General features: G+C 47.4%; 2 protein-coding genes across 4 annotated transcripts; both read right to left on the bottom strand.

Moving 5' to 3' along the window:
• Nucleotides 1–2,722: 2,722 nt before the first annotated feature.
• On the bottom strand, nt 2,723–6,597 carry HMGN2 (high mobility group nucleosomal binding domain 2). Its single transcript, XM_075774022.1, has 6 exons — nt 6,219–6,597; nt 5,262–5,306; nt 4,870–4,899; nt 4,501–4,551; nt 4,065–4,160; nt 2,723–3,634 (listed from the first exon to the last, which is right to left on the bottom strand). The coding sequence occupies exons 1-6, from the start codon at nt 6,231–6,233 to the stop codon at nt 3,599–3,601; spliced, it is 273 nt and encodes a 90-aa protein (XP_075630137.1). The 5' UTR covers nt 6,234–6,597; the 3' UTR covers nt 2,723–3,598.
• A 1,365-nt stretch (nt 6,598–7,962) lies between these two features.
• Nucleotides 7,963–20,942, bottom strand: DHDDS (dehydrodolichyl diphosphate synthase subunit). Of its 3 annotated transcripts, XM_075774018.1 has the most exons (10): nt 20,813–20,942; nt 19,730–19,854; nt 19,261–19,343; nt 18,270–18,386; nt 17,532–17,674; nt 16,077–16,193; nt 15,781–15,882; nt 15,008–15,122; nt 12,949–13,056; nt 8,375–10,000 (listed from the first exon to the last, which is right to left on the bottom strand). In XM_075774018.1, the coding sequence occupies exons 3-10, from the start codon at nt 19,321–19,323 to the stop codon at nt 9,764–9,766; spliced, it is 1,002 nt and encodes a 333-aa protein (XP_075630133.1). In that variant the 5' UTR covers nt 19,324–19,343; nt 19,730–19,854; nt 20,813–20,942; the 3' UTR covers nt 8,375–9,763. The 3 variants fall into 3 exon arrangements, with proteins under 3 accessions (XP_075630134.1, XP_075630133.1, XP_075630132.1); XM_075774017.1 differs by lacking the exon at nt 19,730–19,854 and having other exon boundaries at nt 20,813–20,880; XM_075774019.1 differs by lacking the exons at nt 8,375–10,000; nt 19,730–19,854; nt 20,813–20,942 and adding an exon at nt 7,963–8,245 and having other exon boundaries at nt 19,261–19,531.
• Nucleotides 20,943–22,317: the final 1,375 nt, after the last annotated feature.

Genomic DNA, 22,317 nt, shown 5'->3' with positions numbered 1-22,317 from the left:
TATTGAAGAATAGTGGACGAAAACCAAATTCCTTGAGCGCAGCCCAGGAATGCAACCGAGCGCTGACAGTAGTTTGTCTCTACATTTACTACTTGTGTTTTCACCTATAGTGCAACCCGTGGCCTTTCCTCACCTTCAGCTGCAAAAGGGAAGCGGTGTCGTGCGTTCCCAGGAGATTTTTTTTTAATTCTCAATTCTTCGGCTTGCTTTAAAATAGGATGCTAAGTTGGGAAATAAGCAGAGGTTACTGCATCCAGGAGATCATCGGGTAAGTTTTCCGTGTTAGTTTTGTTTCCCTCGAACACTGGTGGTCTCGTTTTTGTAAGCTCAAACAAATAGGACAAAACACATGCTAATGTGAAGACCACCTGACAGGCCAGCTTTTTAAATGCACCCAGCAGCATAAATCACATTCCTGGCAGATACACAGAGACGATTTTCCATGTAAAATGATTACGATTTAACAGAAAAAAACCTTATTTTTAGCTTAAGGCGTTCTGGCAGCTGGAGATGCAGATTTGTGGCTCTTCTAACCACTAAACATCCGTGGATGGCAGCGCAGCAGTGCCTGCTCTTTAGCTTTTAATTTACAGAACTAATTAGTCGGATTTACTGTCTTTAGCATCCCTTACCCTCTATTTGCTTAAGGAGAAAGAGATGAGCCCTGCATGTCAAGTCAAGCCCAACAGGCCAATAACTCCAGCACGAGGGCACATCCAGCGGGAAACACCTTAGACGTAGCAAGAGTTTCAGGTCTTGCAGCAACGAATATACGTAGAGACGGGCAGAACCCTTGCGTAACCAAGACGCAGATCATCCAGGGGTGTTAAAAACTTCTCTAAATTTTTTTTACAAGTATGGAGGAGAGGGGATGTTCTGACCAGCAAGTAGGTTTCAGACCAGGATAAAGGAAACTACTAGGTTTGTAGCAAAAATGAAAGCAGCGATACTTTCCAAAGCGTATTGTGGTACCAGCACGAAGTAACAAGTGGCACAGACATTAGGGCAGCGGATTCGGTGTATCCGAGATGTAAGGAGGTTTGGAAGCTCACCGGTTAGCAGTAAGATAGCACGGCGGAGTAACTACAGAGCAGCTTACGTGGCAGTTAAAACATAAAGAATTATTTTCCTGCTCGGCTGGAAAGAATGCCCTGTACAGCTACACGCAGTTCAGACTTCTAGGTATTGAAAAGATTAAGTAAGAGTTAAGCAGTTCTTCAACAAAAGGAAACCCCGCAATTAGCAGTACTTCAGTTTACGACTAGGGGATGAAGAGACCTTCCAACCACCGAGATGTTTGCAGAGACCACCAGAGCGCTCCAGTTGGCAACCAGCTCAAAACCAGATTCACTTGGAACAGCCCATTCTCTTTGTAGAAGCCCAACAACATAAAGCCCTACGAAGGCAAGGTAGGATATTTCAAATTTTCTGATTTTAAAGCATTTATTATTATTTTAACGTAATGACAATTATTATTATTATTGGGCGAAATCCCAATTTCGTTGCCTGGAGAGCACCTACAGTGTCACCCAGGTTGTGACCGAATCTCAGACCACTCCACAGCCTCGAGGCTCGTCTCCCGCCGGCACCTAAAAATTCATCGGAGTTCAAACCCGCCGCCAGCCCTGTCGCTCCGGTGCTTCGATCGCTCTTGCTCCCTACAACGGAGTCTCTTCCGCAGGACAAGGCAGAGCAGACCCGAGCTCTGGGAAGCCGCAGCCTTTCAGCAGCTCCATCCTACTGCTTGGTCGCTCCAGCAAAGTTGTCAGGAATTTTGTTGGCTGCTTCTGGGTGGGGTACGTGCAAGATTATTAAAGGTGATTTTTCTTACATTTGCTAGGGGAAATATAAGGCATACCAGCTATAATGCAAGATGGAAGAAGTAGTTTGGTTTTAAACCACTTTAAACTGGCTGTTTTCTGTACATCCAGCCATTCTAGAAGACTTCCAGCACTCTAGACACCAAAAATTTCTTTATGTGAACCTCTGCCCTGCTCGTTTGCATTGGATTCCCTCTGAAAACAGCACAGGTTGAAACAGGTCACCAAACTTAATCGAGAACAGACACTTGAGTCCCAGGAAAGGCCAGAGATGGAAAAAATACTCTGAGAAAGCTACCGAAAGAGACATTTACACATTGGGGGTTTTGGTTTGGCTCTGCTCTACGGTCTAAGTAGCGACTATAAAAATGGTGCATTTTTACTCAACAAATCTTGTTTCCTGCTTAGTCACTACCACAGCAAAGTCTGTACTTGATTAGCAGAAGCAACAATATTCAAGCTTCAGTGCAGAAATCTAACACATAATCAGTTTTACGGAGCTAGTTCTGGTTTCACTACCAAGAAAAGCTTACCAAAATTTATTTTTCTCTGTAGCGACTGTAAGATTGCCCTATTCTTCCCCTTTTTTGTATAGTACTACTTTTTAAACAGTAACGAAGATAATTTATCTCAGTAGATTCACTTACAGGCTCCATATTGGGCCTCCTGGTAAGCCAGGAGTCTCAAAACACCCTGCAGCAATCTAGCTTTTAGGTAAGGAAATCTCGCTTGTGAATTAGGACTGAATTAACGATCTTAATTCAAGACGCTTAAAACATATTCTTGGCCATTAGCAAAACGCTGCCTAAATACAAATGCATACACGTACACAGCAAGTATTCTTCAGACATAAACCACATCAGAGATGAAATAAAGGCAAGAGAAATTAGAAAGCCATTAAGAACAGTCCAAGCCAAACCGTATCCAGCTTTATTAAAGGTACTTTTCATAAACAATCATGGTAATTTAGGCAGGACATGGGCTACAATCTGCAACATTTTACAACAACTGTCGAACTCCCCTCCCTTCATGGACTACCAAAACGTAAAAGTTGCTATAAAACTGAAGAATCTTCATTTCATACTCGTGAGGGAAAAGTTTAGAGTGAGGGTGGACACTTTCACATTTAGCATGTTGTTTAACAACTCTTCACAAACCTACCCTGACTTTTAGAAGGAAAAAAAAATAAAATTAAAATGCAGGTTTCTTAATCTGAAGATCCACAATATAAAAGAGGAAATACAGCTCCTTTCAGAGCCATTACATCCCAAATTAGACAGAAGTCCAGATCACTTGACAATGCATTTAGAGCCGTTAAGTCCCCAAATGCCGTTTTTTCTGTATTTCGGAGTGACGGGCTCTAGGCAAACAAGGAGGCAAAAGGAAATACAGAGGGCGTTACAAACTGTGGGCTTGAAGTCGGCAACAGGCATCTTGGGAACTTCGATGTTCACTCTGATGCGTTTCACAGAATTTAACAGACGTGCGGCATGAAGGAATCCCTTCCTCCTCCATTCAGGAAGGGCCCTTCTTCCAAAATCTGGGGGACTGGGAAAACTTTTCTGATTAAAATTTAGGTTCCAAGAAATAGACTAAGTGACATTTGTCCCCACTGCCCCCCCCCTCCCCCCAACACAACAACGAAGCGGTCTGTGTGCTAACAACATAGCTTAAAAAAAAGTAAAACAAAATTCTGCATTGTTATAAAACTTGATAAAAAATAGTATTTCAAACTGTACAGTCACCAGAAGTACACAGTTATCAAAAATTCACACATTTTACTTGGCTTCACCAGCACCTTCGGCTTTCTGTGCCTAAAAGAAAAAGGGGAACCAGTCAATATACACCACGCACTTGCACCAAACAACTGATAACTCATTTTTCTAACGAGCAGTTCTCTGAACAGAGGAAATCTTATCTGGGCTGCACCGTCGTTTTTAACAAACTGAAATCTGACATTTCAAGTACCGTGGAAGGCAACCATAACTTGCTTTATTACATGCGAACTTTACACATTTTCAGCGCTGTCACGTGGCACCTCCAACTGGCAAACAGACAACTCAAACTCTTTACCAACCAACACCCCCCTCCATCTGCAGATGTGTCCCGAGCGTCATAAGCAACAGGTCTAAATAATTAAGCAATAATTCCTCTTCATTAGCGCAAGCCTAAACCCGTCTACGTTTGATATGGCAAAAAAATAAATTGCTGATGTGACACAAGCTGCCAGAGCCACTGTTGTACCTGGTCTGTTTTGGCATCTCCGTTTTCTGCAGGGTTGTTTCCCTCCTTGCCAGCATCAGCTTTCCCCTTCTTTCCCTTGGGCAACTTCTCGCTCTTCTGTAAACGTAAGATGATGTTACAATTACCAACATTAAGCCACAAGAATCCAAAAACTAGAATGGTAAAAACCAACATTTTACGTTGACCTGAAAAGAACACAACGCACAAACGTTTGTGTGTTTAAGAGACTGACAACAACTGTGCAGAATCTTCTCTACTTTTTAATGCAAATTTTGTAAAATTCACAAGTTTTCTGTGTAATTTTATAGAAGCGATGATGCAGCTCAATTTCATCACGACATACGCTGTTCCTCAAGGTTTTATTAGTTATTACTGGACAAACCTAAGCCTCATAACCCATTTACCTCTCAATAATAGCACTGACACAACGACTTACCTTTGGAGCTGCCTTTTTCGGTTTAGGCTCTGGCTTCGGAGGAGCAGGCTTCTGTAAATGAGAAAACCTCCTTGTGTTATTCAAATTACTTTAAGAGAAACGTACTGCTTTTTAAAAACATTCAACCCAAATAGTTCGGTTTCAGGAAAAAAAATCAAAATGTTTGAAATTGAAGCACGGACTTGATTTGTCAATTATTCTACCACTCCCACAACACAATAGGGCAGTTCGTTAAGCCAGTAACTTAATTTCAACTCAACACCGCGTCCCTCCAGAACACCTACGGTTCTCACACAGACACGGTACGTAATGCACAAGCTTAAAACTATTAGGTGTCGTGACATCTCTGCTCAACAAGAGAATACTCACAGCAGATAACCTTGCTGATCTCCGTTGTGGCTGTTTAGAAAGAAAAAGGATTGAATTTAACGTGATGAAAAAAACCTCAAAATAACTCTCATTTCAAAGTAGTAAAATCCCAGAACTAACTGGGGAACTAAAAACTAACTAAGTTTTTAGTTCACTTTTCTCTCGTTCTCAAGAAGCATGAGCCTATCCCATGTAAATCACCACTAATAGCTAACAGTAGTTAGATTTTTCATGGTTAAAAGGTTAAAAGACAGTTAATACTTTGAAAAGTCAGAATCAACTAAGACCAACCCTCCCGCCCATCCCCAGTTCTTTATTTTGATGAAGTTAAACCTCATCTTCCAACGTAAACACTTTATGATCCAACTTTCTCAAAATATTGAACTTCTTACCTCATCCTTAACTTTGGCCTTATCGCCCTTAGTATCTCCTTCGGCCTAGGACGGGAAGCACAAGCCGTACCGACGAGTTAACGGGAGGCACGCTCAGCCCCGTACCCGCACCACCCGTTATTTGTAATCCCCCCCATCCACAAAGGAAACGTTTTCAACCCATTCTCGAGGGTGCCAGACCTTCACCGCGCCTCGGCCCGGCAGGCTGGGCGGTCCGGCCGCGGACAGCGCTTCGGAGGCCACCGAGATTCGGGAAGGGACCGGAGGCACCGGGGGAGGTGGGGGGGGGGGGGGGGAAGGCAAGCTGGCAGCCCCCTCCGCCGCCGGATCCCCGGGCAAACCCCCGGGGCGGAAGCCCCACAGCGGGGCGGGAGCAGACACCTCCCCGGGGGTTTGGGAGGGGGGAAGCGGAGGGGAAAGCAGCGCTGCCCCTTCAGGGAGGCCCCGCTCCCGCCCACGGCTGCCCCCGTGGGGCGGCGGTTTTGGCGGCAAAGCAGCGCGGCCGCTTCCCGCCCTTTCCCGCCCCACCGGCGCTCCCCTCCCCCTCTCCTCCTCCTCCTCGCCCCGACCTCCCGCCAAAACCAACCGGATCGGACCGGCGCCGCTCGGCGCGCCCCTCCCCTCCCCTCCCCCGCCGCAGGGCCCCCCGCGGCCGTTAAGCCCCCGCGCGCGCGGCCGGTAACGGTCTCCGCGCCGCCCCGCCCCCACCCCCGTACCCGTTGGGGCCTCGCGCGCCACCTCGCAACCGTTACCGCCCCGAAGGGGGGGGGGGGACACGGGACGGGACGTGTGTGAGAGAAAGGAGGGGGAATGAGCGCCTAGTCCCGCCCCCCCTTCCACAGGCGGTAAAGGCGGCGGGGAAGGGGGGGGGGGGGGGGGCGGCGGGAAGGTAGGCCCTTACGGCGGAGAGGGGCGCGGTGAGACGGCCCGCTCCCCCGGCCCGGCGGCGCCACGTACCTTTCTCTTCGGCATGGCTCCGTGCGGGCGTGTTGTGTGTGTGTATGTGTATGTGTGAGGGAAGAGAGGAGCTCGGCTGGGCGGCGTGAGGGGGCGGAGGGAGAAGGCGGAGGAGGGGGGGGGGGGGGGGGGACGGTTGGGGGAAGGATGGGGGAACCGGGCGCGCTCGGTCCGGGGCGGCGGCGAGAAGCGGGGGAGGAGGGGGGTGAGGGAAAGGGGGGGGGGGGGAAGGGAAAGAAGGGAGCGGAGCGGCTGTCTGGGCGGCGCGGGCGGCGCGGCGGGGCTGCCTCCCGGCTGGCTACGCTGGCTGCCGACCCCACTAATTTGAATCGGGTGTTTATAAAGTTTTATATAGAGCCGGACGCGGCCCAACCGGTTCCAGCCGGATCCCCACCGCCCCGCCTGCCCATTGGTCCGTCAGGGTCACGTGGGGTGGGGCCAGGCGGGGAGGGAGGGGATGGCGGGGGGGGGGGGGGCGCGCTGAGGAGGTGGCGCGCGCGCAACTGGGCCTCGCGCCTCCCCCCCCGAAAAAAGGGGGGGGGGGGGGGGGAAGGAGAAAAACAGCAACGCAAAATGCGCCGGGCCCTGCCTGGCAGCGCGGCCGCTCCTCCCCCCTCCAGGGCCCCCCACTCTCCTCAAATCCCTCCGCGGGGAACTGCAGAGCCGCCCCCGCGGCGCGCGGGGTTGCGCGGTGCAGCGCGGTGCAGCGCGCAGGTGAGCGGAGCTGTTCGTTCAGCACCAGCAGCACCTCCGCTCCCGCGGGGCCGCGGCGAGCACGGCACCCTGCCCGGCACCCTGCCCGCCCCCCCCCCCCCCCAACATCCCCCCCCTCAGCCCGGCGAGCTGGAGAGGCAGTCCCGGAATGAAGGTTAGCGCTTTCTCCTGTAAAATAAAAATAATTTAAAAAAAAAAAAAAAAAAGGGAGCTAGGGAGGGTTATATCTGAAGAGAAGGGAGGGAGAGGAAGGAAAATGCTGAAATAAGAGGAAAAATCAAAATGCAAGAAATTGAGACTAAAGCTATTCACACAGGTGCTCACGCTAAGCAGCTGGTAAAGTTGGGCTCCTTCCCCACACCTGGATACAGGCACTGCCTGCTTGCTACAAATCCAATTAGAAGATACACACTTCATTCCGCCCTGAACTTTTCACCTTTTAATTGAACCTCATCCAGAAAAACACCCCAAGGAGCACACTGCCCCCTCTTCCCTCCCCAGGTAATCTCTCAGGCTTTTTCAGATCTCAAATGCCAGAAGAGCACATTTTTCCAGTCATGCTGATTTTTTTTTTTCCCCCCACATCCTCACCCTATAAACATGAATTAGGAAGTTAAATTCTCACTGGAAGAAGCCTGTAGCTCTATTCCCACAACTGTCACAAAGATTCACTGGAAAAAGATGCGCTCCCGAAACCCGGAGTTATGCCCACCCTCTAATGAGGCAAGGATTAGAGGAAAAGTTGCTATTTTACAAGAATAACTAATGCAGGTGGAATAAACAAACTGTCAGCTAACACAAGCCTTTTTCCACAGCTTGGAGAGCTTTTTCTCCTCCCCTACTACAGCAATGACTTTTATAAAAGGGATTAAAAACTTTCCTTCCAAGCCTTTTGTAAACCAGATCCCTCAATTATTACACCTGCAACAGTACTAGTATACTACTTTGTGGAAAACCACCACTTTGGTCACTTGTATCATCATAACACAAGTGTAAACCTTTTTTTTTTTTTTTTTTTTTTTTTTTTAAGGCAAACGTACATTTTTGGGTAGAAGACACCCTCCCCATCAGGCTGGCAAAGCAGACTGGAGAGTACTCCATCTCATGGAGATTAAACTATTTCCACAGACAGCTTCCTGAAATGTGAAGACAGAGAAAATAAAGTACAGCAAAAGAAGTTTAAAAGTCGACAGCTCCCATCACCTCGACACGTTTTTATCCAAGCTACTGTTTGCTACTTACACAAGACGAGGTTCGTGCACGGAGCTTCATTCGGCCAAGCCTTGGGCTCTCAGCAAATCGCTCACACTAGACTGCAGAAAAAACACAGCCTTCCAATAATTTCCAGTTAACAGGAATCAGATGAGGAGTCTGTCGTAGGTTAAACAATATTATATCAGACCTGGATACCAACCTCATCACACCTTAGAAGTTCTACATACTTTTAAATGTTCAGCTTATTTTTTAAATAAGTTTGGTATGAATATGCTTTATTCACGATTTGACAATGGAGTTATCCTCTTCACAATCACATTCAAAGTGCTGAGTTTGCAGCACTTACAAGTCTCTTAAATCTGCATTTTCTAGTTTTCACCTGGAGGTAAAAAGGAACACTTTAAAAACAGCAATAGCTGATACTGCTGCACCTGCATCAGAAACAAAAATCAAGACATTTTCTCTTATTTTGACCGTGGGGACGGAAACGAGGAGAAATTAAGAGACGGAAACAATCTTGGAAATCAGCTAGTCCATCTCCCTGCCGATGGAAAAGAGAACAAACAACAACTCCTCCGCTGCTCCAGCCACTCCCATCAGAATCAGCTAAGTAGCCCTTCTAAGCCATTTTGGCTGGGTCAGAGGTTGGTTTTGGCTACTGTATTCCTGAACTAAGCCCACTCATTCCCTGAAAACAGGACATTAAGTCATAGCTCTAGAGAGGTCCCAGAGGATTTGACATACTGTATCCATCACCTGGTTTTAACTAATATTTTCTTTTTTAAGCCATGAAGTTAATTCCCCACCAATCCTTTTTCCTTGCCTGCTCGAAGCCTTTCCTAAGCACAGCCAGTCTGTTCCAACATCAGATCTTTGGCATTTGGTTCCTCCCCATATACACTGCTCAGAAGGGATTACAGGACCCGGTGAAGCTTTGGAGTATTTTTTTTTTTTTTTTTTCCCTTCTTCTCTTTACAACAAGGCTGACAATGCCTTGGTTTAGCTCTTTGGAAAATGAGAGCAGATACTGTGCTGGTTTTGACGTAAGGTGGGGAAAAGACAACATGCTATCGTGAAGTAGGCAGCGGGGACTCTCTCTCCCACCGCTTGGCAAAGGGCTCCCTTCTACACCAGGAATAATCCTCTCCCTACAGAAAGCAAGGCTCCCCTTAAGGGACAGCAGAGGAAATCTCAACAGAAGATTCACAACTGCAAAGCCATGGAAAGAATTCACATCCAGGCTGATTTAACAGGACTGAATTGGTTTGCCTGGGCCAATCCATGAGGTGTCAAACAGAACCAGAGGCTCGTTTTAGTTAACTTCTTGTCACCAAACCCACCCAGGCCTGTAAAGTACCAAGCAGCAGAGATATGCGTATTCTCCATCATCAGGGGCAGGGAGACGAGACAAAAGGACGGCATTACCTTCCTCAGCAGAACTAGAAAGGTTCACAGTACTGTGTCCCTGCCTTCGGACAGGGCCAGCGGGGACGTAAAGTCCTGTAGCAGCCCTGCATCCCCACTGCAGAACCACACTGAGTGAATTCCTCTGGGCAGCAGCTGTTCCCTCTACCACAGTTAAAAATTCTCTTCCCAAGAACAACCCAGCACCTATGTCACGCAGACACCATACACAATCTTTCAAAGAAGTCCACTCTCTTGTGCTCTAGTGCCTGTAGAAAGCCCTGGATTCTCTCTTCCCGCATGGCGGTGCATTTCTGCAACAGTGTCCATCGGCGCTGAGAGTCTCCGTGGGACGCAAACCCCTCCTGCTGCAGCTTCTTTGTCACGTAAGCCTGATCCCTTTCCATCTGTTGTCGCCTCCTTTCCTCCATGTAGGAGTCTCTGGCCTTCTGGAGTGAAAAGCAGTAGAGCGTTAGCACTTCACCAGGCCTTTCAGCTCATCCGTGGTACAGATGCAAGGCAGCAGAGGAAGAAATAGCCGAGCCTCTGCTCGGCCATCAATCTGCAGGTTAAATGAAGGGTGGCTCTGAGCACGCCTCCTCCACTTTGAGGCAGCCTGCTTGATTGGTTATAAAAAAAAATAATACAGGGATATCCTTCTGGACCTTCTCCCCAAGACACAAGTCTGCTCACAGCATTAACTCCTAGTTAAAATAGATAAAGGTCATGACAGGTTGTGGAAAAACCCTCAGATATCAGAATCAGAGAGGAACAGCATACAAGAGGACTTTCAAGCCACAGACGTGCACACAAGCTATCCTCACCAGTGCCATGACAGAAACTTTGATCCTACTCGCATGGCAGCTGAAAGGTTTTAGGGGATTCAGAACAATGATTCATGGGGCAATTCTTTGAGCTGATGCTCAGGTATTGAGCTAATTGGCTTCAGCAAAAAACCAAAAGCATTCCCAAATGCCTGTGTTCCAATAATGTACTGGCAGCTCGAGACACAGCAGGATGGGCAGGAGGAAGGAAAAGGCAGTAGCTACCCTTGCCTACCCTTCAAGTATTTGAAATATTTTTGCAGTTCACTTTTGAATTACTTCTTATTGCACATATCCTAGCCTGCAGCCTCCAACAGCAAAACCACATCTGCTTGCAGGAATATTAAGCTTTCATTTTTAAAAAGGGTAGAACTGGTCACTGTGACATAACCTGACACACACGCACTTAGGGAGTGCTGGCCTTTCAAACGAACAAGAAGAAATAATTATTCTGAGAGCCTGACTCACTCTTCACATTTTCCCTGTACCCAAGTCAGTAGTCTATGTTCTGGCACTGTAAATTAGCTTTTGTTGGGCTGAGAATGAAAGTAGAAATATCCTTAGCTACAAAAAGCCCACTGAATTGATAGCACTCCACCGCTGTAGCTCTGCTTATTTGAAATGTAAAGATCATCAGCCTGTTCAGCCAAAGACTTCCACTCTCGGATAAAGTGAAATTCTGTCTATTCACCATAACAGACCCAGTGTGACCACTTCCACAGGGCAGGCCCATCAACCCACATCTGCCTTCTCTCCCTCGGTCTACCACATACTTTTGGTACATGGTTATAGCTCAACCTGGGACTAAGCGGTGAGCAACAACCAGCTAGTAGACTCCCTTGAGCAGCAGGCTAACTGGAATATGAAGATGGCTGTTAAACGTGATGCTGTTTGAAGTGATGGAAGGATCTTTTGTGAAATGCCTCCAAATCAAGGGTTTTTTTCTATACCTTGTCAAACTTGCCATCCAACTGCCTATCCACACTGCAACTGCCTCCAGTGTCGCGAGCACAGCAGCACTCTCCCAAAGCAGACAGAGCTGCTGTCATATGTTCTGACTTCTCAGCAAGTCAACCCCCTAGCCCCACCTTTCTGACTGACAAGCAACTCTTCCACCAAAGTAATTTGTTCCAAGAGCTCCAGATACAAAAAACCAGCTCCTAAATCTCAGCAGTTCCTTTGAGAAGTCCTCCCTTCTGCACAACTGGGCTGCATCCCGTGAAAAAAGGGTGGCCTTATATACTGCAAAATGGGTCTTACAGCAAGAAAACTGACCAAAGAACAAATCTGGATGATAAGAAACCTTGATAGTAGCATTGCACAAACACAGAGTCACAGACAAGAACTAAGAGAAGATGAGACTAGCTAGGAACAGAAGAAGCATTTGTTACCCATCAGAAATTAGCACTAGGAGCAAAGTCAGAGCAGTGACCTTACTGTTCAAGACAGAGGCAAAGCTAGTGTCAGTGACAAACACTATGGCCTTTTTTTGCTTTCCTCTTCATGCAGAAGGTGAATTGCCATCAGTTGTATTAATACAATGAATTGCTGGTAGGAAAAGGGCAGACTTGAGGCAGAAACGGGAATAAAAGATGTTAAGGACGTGGAGAATTTGGATGCTTCCAGAGTGACTGCACTCAATTCAATTCACCCATAACCACAACCGTCTATAATCTCTTTGACAACTCTCAAAGGTGAGCAAGGTCCCTGAAGGCAGAAAAAGGCAATATAATGCCTGGCTTGAAAAAACAGAAGACCCTAACAGTTAAGAGACAGACACATTCAGCAACCAGATACAGTAAAAGTTAAGAGTCAGCACACTGAGGTCCTCCTCCTGCCAGTTACTGCTCTCTCTGTGCTACAAGCTCCAGCTCCCAAACTTGTTTTGCTTAAAAACAGTAGTGACTTCGCAATCTGGTCAACTTGGCCAGATTTATCTGAACCAGGTCAGGGAGAGCTCACAACAACAAATCTAAAAGGAGAGGAACAATGACAATGAGCAATAGGAACAGTCTCTCTGGTAGGCACATCTTGACCCACAGGAAAGAGGCCACTTGTCCACAGTCTCACAGCTCAGGCAGCCTCACTTCAGCTCCCACAAAATAAACTCTAAACCCACTTGTTACAAAGCTCTAAGAACAATAGCAGAGTTAAAGGAACAGCATGCAAATTCTCCCTGCTCATTCCAGAGTGTACTCAGCAGTCTTTGCTTAAACCACTAATGAAGTGGTTTGAGTTTAACTCAATTTTACCCCGTAGCATATCAGAAATGCTTGTTTGTTCTGTCCTGTCAGCTGAGGAGTGGGAACAGACACTTCCAGCTGGTGGAATGAGCAGTAAAGACAGTGGTGACTTCAGATATTTCTGAAAGTAGAGGAGTCTGGCCACCTGCTACCAAGCCACATGGATACAGCACAAGCCACACATCTGGCATTAGCTGCTACTGAAACAAGATCTTAACTAACCGCACTAAATGAACAATTCCTCTGTTCCCACTTTGCGCTCTCACCTGATCTCCAGCTGTGCAGATAACGTGCTGTGTTCAGCTTTCCATCCCCCTAAGGCTCCCTTACCTGTAAAGCACTGTAGTTCATCTGGAACCGAAGGATAGCCTCACACAAGTTCCAAAAGGAATATTCGGGCCACAAGACTGACTGAAACACCAGGCATGAATGAGATGTCTGCAGAAAGCAAGATCACCAACAATTTAATCATCTAGTGAGGGAAAAGTCATCAAGATGCAGCTCTGTTGGTCAAACTATGCCAGTTTCCCCACAAAGATTTTTACCTAGGCTGTGTTATCAAATTCAACTGAAAACAAAATAAGTACCAGCTAGGAGAGTTTGAAATGATACAATGTAGAGTCTTTCTAATTTGTTTTTAATGCTGGGACACAAGTCATCCATTCCTGTAAAAATACCAGCAGAATTCCTTCTAATGCTATGTTCTAATACTTCACAGAGGTATTTTTAATAGCTTAAGCATTACAGACATACACCAAAACTAAAATAGCGACACCGGACTACTAAAGGCCGAGTTAAGGGAATAACAGATGAACCGAGGATCAGGACATGACATTTAAGCCATTCATCAAATGACATCTCGTGATATTCCTTACTGCCCACTCATGGCATTTAAACTGCTTAATGAATCTAAGAGTTGTGGTGCACTGAACATATCCTAGAGCTGAAAGATGAAGAATTTCAAGTTAAAGCCTATTTTTGCCATCGAGTCCCTCCAAGTTTCAGGTAAGTGTGCTCCTATGACCATTACTACAAAATCTAACACTTAAAAGGACTCTGCATGACTCAGAGTTGTAATGATATAGAAAATCTTAGTGTCAATTCCATACAGAAAAACCATAAGGACATTTTCTTGACACCAGAGAATCATCCTGAATAGCACAACGTCCCTCCTACTTTGGGGCTGTCCACGCACAATTACTACTGAAGGGAAATTTGTACTAATACTCTGGCACGTGAGCTGGCAGAGCGGGAGCACAAGCACACGTTCTCTTCTGCTGCCTCTGTCATAATTCATGGCACGGGAGAGGGGCATCGTGCCAGCCAGACTCACAGAGCACTCACTTCCTCAGTAATGCTTCACCAGCTACAAGCTCAGCCTCTGAGACACCTCTGCCAGGACCACCACCAAGAGGAGCAAGCAAAAACGTAAGTTCGCAGCATTGACACCCATCCAGGGTATACGTGTGCCCCAAAATACAGGGAGGAGAGGGAAATGCCTTGGTATGCAACCACAACTCAGGCCAGACAACTTCTGTGAACTTGCCAATTAAATAAGTTGGAATAGGAACATTTGATGTGGTTGCTTAAAGGCAATTGGGTTTTGGCTCCAAATGGTACATGTAAAACAAAACATTAGGTTTAAGTAAAGCTGCTTGACTCAAATGTTCTCCTGCAAAGTTTGGCTTACAAACGAGTCAATATTGCCTAGCACAGGAGAAAAAGAGATGGAAGCAGCTTTGGGTACTGTAACTGCAAATACACAAACTTTATATGCGTTCAGAACTTACTATGTTTTAGCTTAGCAATCTAGTCATGCTGACTTTGCCATCCTTAGAACCTGTCTTGCAGGGTCTTGTTTCATTACGAAAGTCAAATACACTTCTGAAACTGATGTCAGGCATGAACATTACATGTACGTTATAGGGTCACACCTCCAATACCCAAAGCTGACATGTGACAAACACCTCTCCCATGAATCTAGAAATCCTTCCTGGGATTTCCTCATCCCAGGAAACATATTGCCAGGTTAAATTAATCAAAGCCAGGAATTTACCAATAAAATTAGGAATTGCCTAAATGTGAGAAGAGGAGCAAAAGGATGAGCAATTCATGATTTCCTTGAGTGCTGTCAGACAAACTAATTTGTGATTTCTTACTAAGTGTTTTCAGGATGATACAATTTCAGACTTGCACTGCAAGGTACTTTAGGCACAGAACTGCAAGAAACAGGTTCCTCTGAGGTGCCCCAGCACTCAGTCCATCCAAGAAGTTACCTAACCCCTGGCAGAGAGAGTTTAAGAGCCCTCATGTCAGCTCATGCCTGGAGACAGTAGAACACTCTCTGATGCAAAGATGGAATATTTTAAGAAGAAAACAAAGGCTTTACCTGCCAGAGCAAGAAATCACTCAACCGAACCTCTCCAGAGGTTCGAATCAGGAGGTCTGGGTCAGGGGAGTTGTTGGTGTACAGACACTTATCAAGCAACGATTCAGACACGTCACTGAAAGACAGATGCATCTTATTGAGATCACTTTCCTGACCCAACAGAGGTGGCACTACTAAATCAGAATTACTGAGGGGGTTTTTATAAACACAGGACTGCAGATTAAAACAGGGTGGTGGAGCTGTACTACAGCCAGTCATCAACTTGTTCTGACGGACACTGCTGTCTGCTCCACAGGTTATTTTTCAAATGCTTTTTCAGCCCTCAGAGCATCCCCCCATGCTCTTTGAAACATAATACAGTGGTGGAACCAGACTGTGAGGACTTCCATCTGGAGCAGAGATCAGAGTGCTAACTACTCCATCTCCTCCGGGGTGGAGGAACAGTTCAGTATTCATGATTCATCTGTTGTTTGACCTCATAGCTAAGACTTCCAGCCAAGCAGCCAGTAGTTGTGGCATAAAAATCTGCATTCATATTTAAACTTAAGACACAGACCTAATTTCTCTTCTGTCTTGGTTGTGTATCTATCACCATGGTAACTGAAATAATAAAAACCAAACATTGCATAGTAACTTTAAGTCATTTGTTCCAGTCATACTGTTTAATGAGATCTATTTAAAAGCCACGTGGCTTCTGAGAGGTTATTAATAACGTGTAGGTGGTAAGACAGGCAGTCTTCATCTATGAAGCCTCACGCGAAGACAAGAGTTACCTGGGTTCAAGCAGTCCTTGTTCCACCCCCCAGGCCATCTCCCTCACAGCGTTGCTGATTTCATGTCTCGATGTGTATGCAAAGCAGACATTTAGAAAGCATCTGAAAAGAGGAGAAATATGTGAAAGACTGACCTAAGGAAGGTCCAGGAGATGACAGAGAGAAAAATATCTACAACAGTTATGTGTGCTTGTAGGACAAAAAGAAAAAAGGTGTATCATGTCTGCCACATCTGAGCCTTTGGGTTGAAGAGGAAGGCATGAGGTATCAGCTACTTTGAACTGTGTGTTACTTACTTGTTGTAGTTCCTAGTTGCCAGCACAGCTTGGGCAATCAGCTCCTGAATATCCACAGGCAGAAGTGGCAGGTCTCCGAGGACACGGATACACACACCGTGCTTCCTCAAGCTCTCCCTACGCCCAACAAGAAGAGTGAGGACTACAGAAAACAGGTCAGACTCTACCACACAAGTGCCGTGTTTGCCTTGAGCAACGTCCACCAAATGAAAACAGCAGGCATGTAGCAAGCATAGCTTCAACAAAACAAAGAATTTGAAAAAGGCAAAAAGACCTAATGTTTTTCAGGTGTTGACACCTGGTTTAGATTTGGTCATCCCAAACCATTCTGTAAAGGGAAATTGATCATTCCCCAGAAAAGTTCCTGAGGTGCAGGCATACCCAAAGGACTAGAAAACAATCGTAGGTTAAGCATTCCTACCTCAAGTTCTAAAAATCCATATGGAAAACTCAGAATACAACCATAGACTCTGGCCACCTATAACTAATCAAAAATTAAGATGACTAATGGTCACCCACAGAGTAGCACAACTACATTCTGGTGTAAGGAAAGATTAATGTATGAGGGTGGGATGTGGGGATGGTGGAGTGAATGTCAGATGAGACAGGAAATCATCCATTCCTGCCATAGCATTATTCTGAGCAGACAGGACACCCCACGGGATCTTACAGGTTCCTGCTGTCTGTCTGCCCGGTGGTACAAACTCCCTGATGAAGGGCCGCATTGGGTAGAAACCAGGGAAACGGTCTCTTTGAATCACGGCGTACTGCAGTGCTCAGATAGCCCTGATCTGCCCAATTTCTACTAGCGCAGGCATGCTATCCTCTCCCTCCCATTCTTCCAGCTGCATTCCCTCACTGCCTTTCAAATTTATTTCAACCACTCTTTGTACCAGTCAGGCATGGGGAAATAAACATACCCAAACAAGGCACCACAACCCCACTCCCTGCTCACTCAAATCTGTACTAGTTCCATCTACGTGCAATACGTGAACTAGTTCTTCAACAAGTGACTTAACACATCGTGTGCCCATATGTAGAAGTCTCAAGTTACCGCACAGCAAGCTGTCGAGCTAAACTCTGATCTGCCAAGAATTCTATGACAGAACGTAAGACAAGGCTTGGATGCTTCATGAAAAGTCCGCATCCAGCACTCCAGCGCTAAGCAGGAACTTCTAACTGTGCCAGGCTCATCTGAAAGCTGCATTGGATTGTCACACAGTAAGCCCTATGACACAGACACAAATCTGGCGTTCTGGGGAACTGTGCGTGCTCAGGAGCTGTTACATCCCATCCAGGTAGGCAGAGCCCCTGAACACAAATCTCTAGCTGGAGGTGGAGAACGGCATCCTTAATTTAATCCATTTTCACGACTTCCAGCATCCCTGTAACAACTCGTAATCACGTTCTGCTTTAGTTACGCCCTGTGGGATACAGGCACGAGATGGTTCTTACTGTTCTTCCAGTAGGCGGCTAAATTTCTGTCTTGCCAGATCCATTAGTCCATCCACCTCCTCCTTGGAGCGTTTAAAGTTCTCAATACTAAAGGCATAAACAGTGACCTCCCGGATGCCCAGATTTAAGCACCACCGTAGTGTCTGCAAGAAGACAAAATACAATAGAAAACAAAAAATCAGAGAAGCAGACTCAGACAGGTCAGCAAGACCCAGCTTCTCCTCTGCTAAAAACTTCCTGTTGTGTCCCACTATGCTAAGATTGAATCAAAAGAAACAACCATCAAGAGTTGGCAATGAAATCCACTCGGTGAAAATGTCAGATTCATCTTAAAGAACAGGACATCATCTAAGGATGTGAATCCACAACAGATATGGGACTAATCCAGCCAGGGAGAACACTTTTTGTAGATAACACTATAAATTACATAATACCATACCTTTCAAAACTTTTTCAAAGAAATTCAACCTGCTGCACAGAATTAAAAGCTTCAAGATCTACAAGGCGGATATTTTAATTGAGTGTAAAACAGAGGGAGGGGGAAAAGCTGATTAGAATGACTCTGCAAGATAACAGGAAGAGAGAGAGAGGAGCTGAAGCTATGAACCCTGGTGACTAACATCAGCTCCAAGCACAGGCCTGACTCCAGTGAAGAAAAGGAACACAATACACCAGCCAAGCAGAAAACACAGCTCAAGCTTTCACGCACAACTTAAAGGCAGCAAACATCCTTCACACCTGTGCCAGCTTATCAAAGCCTTGTGAATGCCCCTGCTGTCTCTCCACGTGACACTTTTGGGCATAACGGCGATTGCCATCCATGATGAAGGCAACATGCTTGGGCATTGGACCTGCCTAGAAAACAAGGAGAAACAAAACAGACCAGAAGTGCCAGCTTGACTGTTCACTCTTGCATCACAGAGAGCTTAGTCCCGCTGTTTCTGGCGGCGCTGCCTATTTGTGTGTATCTCCCAGCTTCAAGTCTGGAGCTGGAAAGAGTAAGATGCTAATTACCTCTTTGTTAACCCCAGTTTAGCCTCTCTAAAAAGCATGTCAGTATCGACAATTGCCTAAACTGAAAAGCAGCTTTGTTCTCCCTATTTCTATTGCATGACAGAGCACTGTAGTACTCAGGAGAGAGAGCAGCGCTGCCACAGCTACCTCTCCGCAGTCACGGGAGTATTTTTTATTTCAGAGTTCACGGCCATTTCCACAGACATAATTAACTTAAATGAAAATAAAGTCATGAGTTTTCCCCCCCTTTAAGAAGAGTATTCCTTTCCACTGACCTCATTAGGTCTGCACAGATCCAGCAGCATCGGTCTCAAGACTCTGCTGAGCAAGGACAGAATTTTCCTGGAACTGGTTGGGTTTTATTCTACTCAGCAGAAACTCAGTTTCATTTCTTAGACTCCTAATCCGACCATCTTGCTTCTCTTCCTCCTTCCCATGCCCTGCCTTCATCAGCAAGGGCACAAGACATGGAAGCCTGGGAGTGTAAGCTCATTACTGGCAAGCACTGCCTACAGGCCTGCTCATTTGCAAGACTAAGCTTAAGTAATTTTCCATCCTCAAATGCTGTTTAGGGATGTACATCCAGTGCCAGCATTAATATGCAGCCTTGCTAGCAACAATATCGTTGCAGAACAGAGCAGTCAGAGACAGTTCCACTCTGGACCACGGTGAACCTACAAATTCTTTACCCCAGATAACCAAATTCATTCCTTACCTTGATGATGTTGGCACAAAATCTCTCTATGATGGTCAGCTCTCCTTCTCTGATCCACGACATGTCTGAGAGCTCCTTTTCTTCTTCAATGGGAAGATGAAAATAAAGGGGTTAGAGGTACAGAAGATTCTGTTTGAACCCAAGGCAATGCTACAAACGATCACCTTGGGAAAATGAGCTTTGACTAGCTGCTTTGAGGCCCTTTTTATCATCTGTACAAGTACTTCAATAAGCAGACAATGGGGGAGCCCAGAAACGAGCTCTGGGGTTTTCCAGCTGTATGTCATGAGAATAGATTCTGCATTAGCTGGTAGCAAGAAAAAAAAAACAAAAAACAAAACACCACCACCAAACCAAAACCAACAAACCATTACTAGGTCTTCCAGCTGAACTAGCTGGTGAGTTAACACAGACCCAAAATTTGGGCTACTACCAGGTGAGTCACAGGGTGGCAGCAGAGCAAACTGACCTTCAATGCTTTTGTGTTGGAAATCCTTCAAATGAAGCAACCATCTACATCACCAATTACCCTGCACTTGTGTCACCAACTGATATTTCTTTTCATTCATGAGTAGAGAACTTTAGCCTCTGGAGCTGTAAAAATATTGGGGGTTTTACCACATTATCCACACATCAAATATTAAGATCTGGTTTGAGCTAACAAGATACAAGAGTCTGCTGAACTTCCACATTATTATTCAATTCTGTCAGCTAGGAACCCTGAAAAATGTGGGCAAGGCAGCCAGGAAGAAAGAGCTGCGGGGGCAACAGTCCAGATCCAACCACCTGGTACCCATCTAGGGACTAAGGCAGATTCAAATTACACTGATTGCATTAATTTTCCCTATGGACCTTCTCTGCCTCTTCCCACAGGAAGGGATATCTACCCACAGATGCAGCCACAAAACATTAAGGCAAGGAACTGCTGAACCCCGGGCTCCATTACTAAAGCTCTTAATGTTCCCCTTGAACAGCTCAGGCTGAAAACACGCCTTCTTCCAATACCATCTTTGGCTGTAAACAGCAATCAATCTTTGACATACGATTTTACACACTCATCTTCAAAAATAAGCTTCACAAAGAAGCCCCTTGTCTTCAAGGCAGAGACAGAGCACCAGAAAGGCCGTGACTCGCTCCCGCCCGGCCGGGTGGGTGCACCCAGCAGAGCCCGCGGTCCCCCGGGCGCTCTCCCTCCGGGAGGCAGCTCTCCCTCCCCACAGCCGGGCTGCCACCCACCGCAGAGGTGGGGTGGGGAGGAAGGACACCCGAACCACCTCCTCTGGGTGAGACAGGCCCGAGACAGGCTCTCCTCAGCCTTCCCCCGCCAGGCACGGGGGAGGCGGGAAGCGGCCGCCGGATCTCCCCGCTCACGGTGGGGACGGGGCGTCCCTCAGGCCTCCCCCGGCTCCGTGAGGGGAGGGAAGCGGCTACCGAGGGACGCCGGTGGGAGAGACCCAGTGGAATAAGACACCCCCACCCCACTCCCGAGGGGCTCCCCCGGGTGCGTGCGGTGAGCAGCGGCCCCGGTGCCCGCCCCGCCGCCGCCCGTTACCTCTCCCGGCAGCGCCGCCTCAGCCTCCCGCAGAGGGTGACGTGCCCTTCCGCCTGCGTCACCCGCCGGCGCCCAGGGTGGGAGGTGCGCGCAGGCGCAGCGGGGCGGAGCAAGAGGCGTGGATCCCGCGCATGCGCAGAGGGCAGTGTGAGGCGACGGAGCGGCGGCTCCGTGAGGGAGGGAGGGAGGGAGGGAGGGGGACGGGCGGCGAGGCCCGGGTCGTTACGGGGGGGGCCAGAGCCAGCAGCGGGGCCAGGGCGGTTCCCGGGCAGCCTAGAAGGGCCAGGGTCAGCGGTGGGGTTGTGGTATTGGGGCGGCTGACGGCGGGGTCAGCTTGGTTTTGAGGCAGCCTGGCAGGGCAGGGCCGGGGCGGTTATGAGGGGCTGCAGGCCGATGGCAGCGCCGGGGTGGTTGGGGAGGGCTGTGGGCTGACAGGGCCGTGCCAGAGTTGGGCGGGAGGCCTGGTGCAGCCGGGGTGTTCACGGGTCACCGCAAGCTGTCAGAGGGGCTGGGGTGGGGGGCTGTGAGCATAGGTGGGGTATGGGGAGAGGGGGCCGCAGGCTGGTGGTGAGGCAGGTTATGGGGGGCTGGCGGCACGGCCAGGCTGGTTATCGGCTGCGAGCTGTGGGGTACCCCAGCTCCCAACACTCCCTACCTTTCTGCACAGGCAGCACCTAGTTTGGGTCTGGGCTTCTCAACCCCAGGGAGGGAAAAAAAAAAAAAAAAAAAGAGTAACCACACACAGAACATCACCAGCAGCCATTGCCCATGGTCTTTATTTTTTGTTTTTTTCCAGAAAAGAAAAAAACCCACATTTTACATAGTTGGTACAAAAACAAATTAAAAAAAATGAAAGGAGGGGGGAAAACCTGCAGCAACAGGAACTGGGGATCTCGCTGCAGGGACTCCAGCAGGAAATCTCTTTGGAAACCGCAGCTCAGGTAACCCGAGCAACACACAGCCACCCCATTATCCCCTCCCTCCCACCCACTTACTTCATAAAAATTCACGAGTTTGACACAAACAAGCTTTGGTTGCTAGCAGTAAACATGGATTACATTCTTCCGTCTCCTCCTAGACAATCTTGTGACTCAAGGCTTTCGCACCAGGGGAGACACCCTCCCACAAGGGACAGCTTTTTCTTATACATTCAAACGCTCCCGTGTTACAGCAGGGCCCTGAGTGTGCAGCCTCATCTGCCCGCGATTCACTGTCCCGTAATGCATAGTGCCCAGCGCCTGCAAGCTGAGCATGGGCAGGGTGGGTGATGATGCAGCAATTTAGTTAATTATTGTCAAGATACGGGAAAAACCACAATGGCAAATAAAAACGAGAAGATGAGAATCAATCCCATCTTCTCCAACGTGGTTTCCCTTTACAGATAAAAATCCCTGTTTTCTTGGATCCCGGTACCACACTGGCCCCGGGGGAAACCTGAGTGATTCTCTAAGTCATTTGCTATTTGCTTTAGCCTAGGACAGGGATGGTTACAGAGCTCATATCCC

The sequence above is a fragment of the Balearica regulorum genome, chromosome 22, assembly GCF_011004875.1.
Source record: "Balearica regulorum gibbericeps isolate bBalReg1 chromosome 22, bBalReg1.pri, whole genome shotgun sequence".
Lineage (NCBI taxonomy): Eukaryota > Metazoa > Chordata > Aves > Gruiformes > Gruidae > Balearica > Balearica regulorum.
Note: the sequence above shows the minus strand (reverse complement) of the source record. Positions and strands in the feature narration are given on the sequence as shown.

Excerpts from the sequence above, each read along its gene's own strand:
- HMGN2 (XM_075774022.1), bottom strand. Across the intron at positions 4,900-5,261 it reads AGGCCAAAGTTAAGGATGAG|CCACAACGGAGATCAGCAAG; the intron begins GTAAGAAGTTCA and ends CTTTCTAAACAG. Across the intron at positions 4,161-4,500 it reads CGAAAAAGGCAGCTCCAAAG|AAGAGCGAGAAGTTGCCCAA; the intron begins GTAAGTCGTTGT and ends TTACGTTTACAG.
- DHDDS (XM_075774018.1), bottom strand. The coding sequence starts at position 19,323 with ATGTCGTGGATCAGAGAAGGAGAGCTGACCATCATAGAGAGATTTTGT. Across the intron at positions 13,057-15,007 it reads GTGATTTCTTGCTCTGGCAG|ACATCTCATTCATGCCTGGT; the intron begins GTAAAGCCTTTG and ends TGCTTTCTGCAG. Across the intron at positions 10,001-12,948 it reads TGAACTACAGTGCTTTACAG|AAGGCCAGAGACTCCTACAT; the intron begins GTAAGGGAGCCT and ends TTTTCACTCCAG.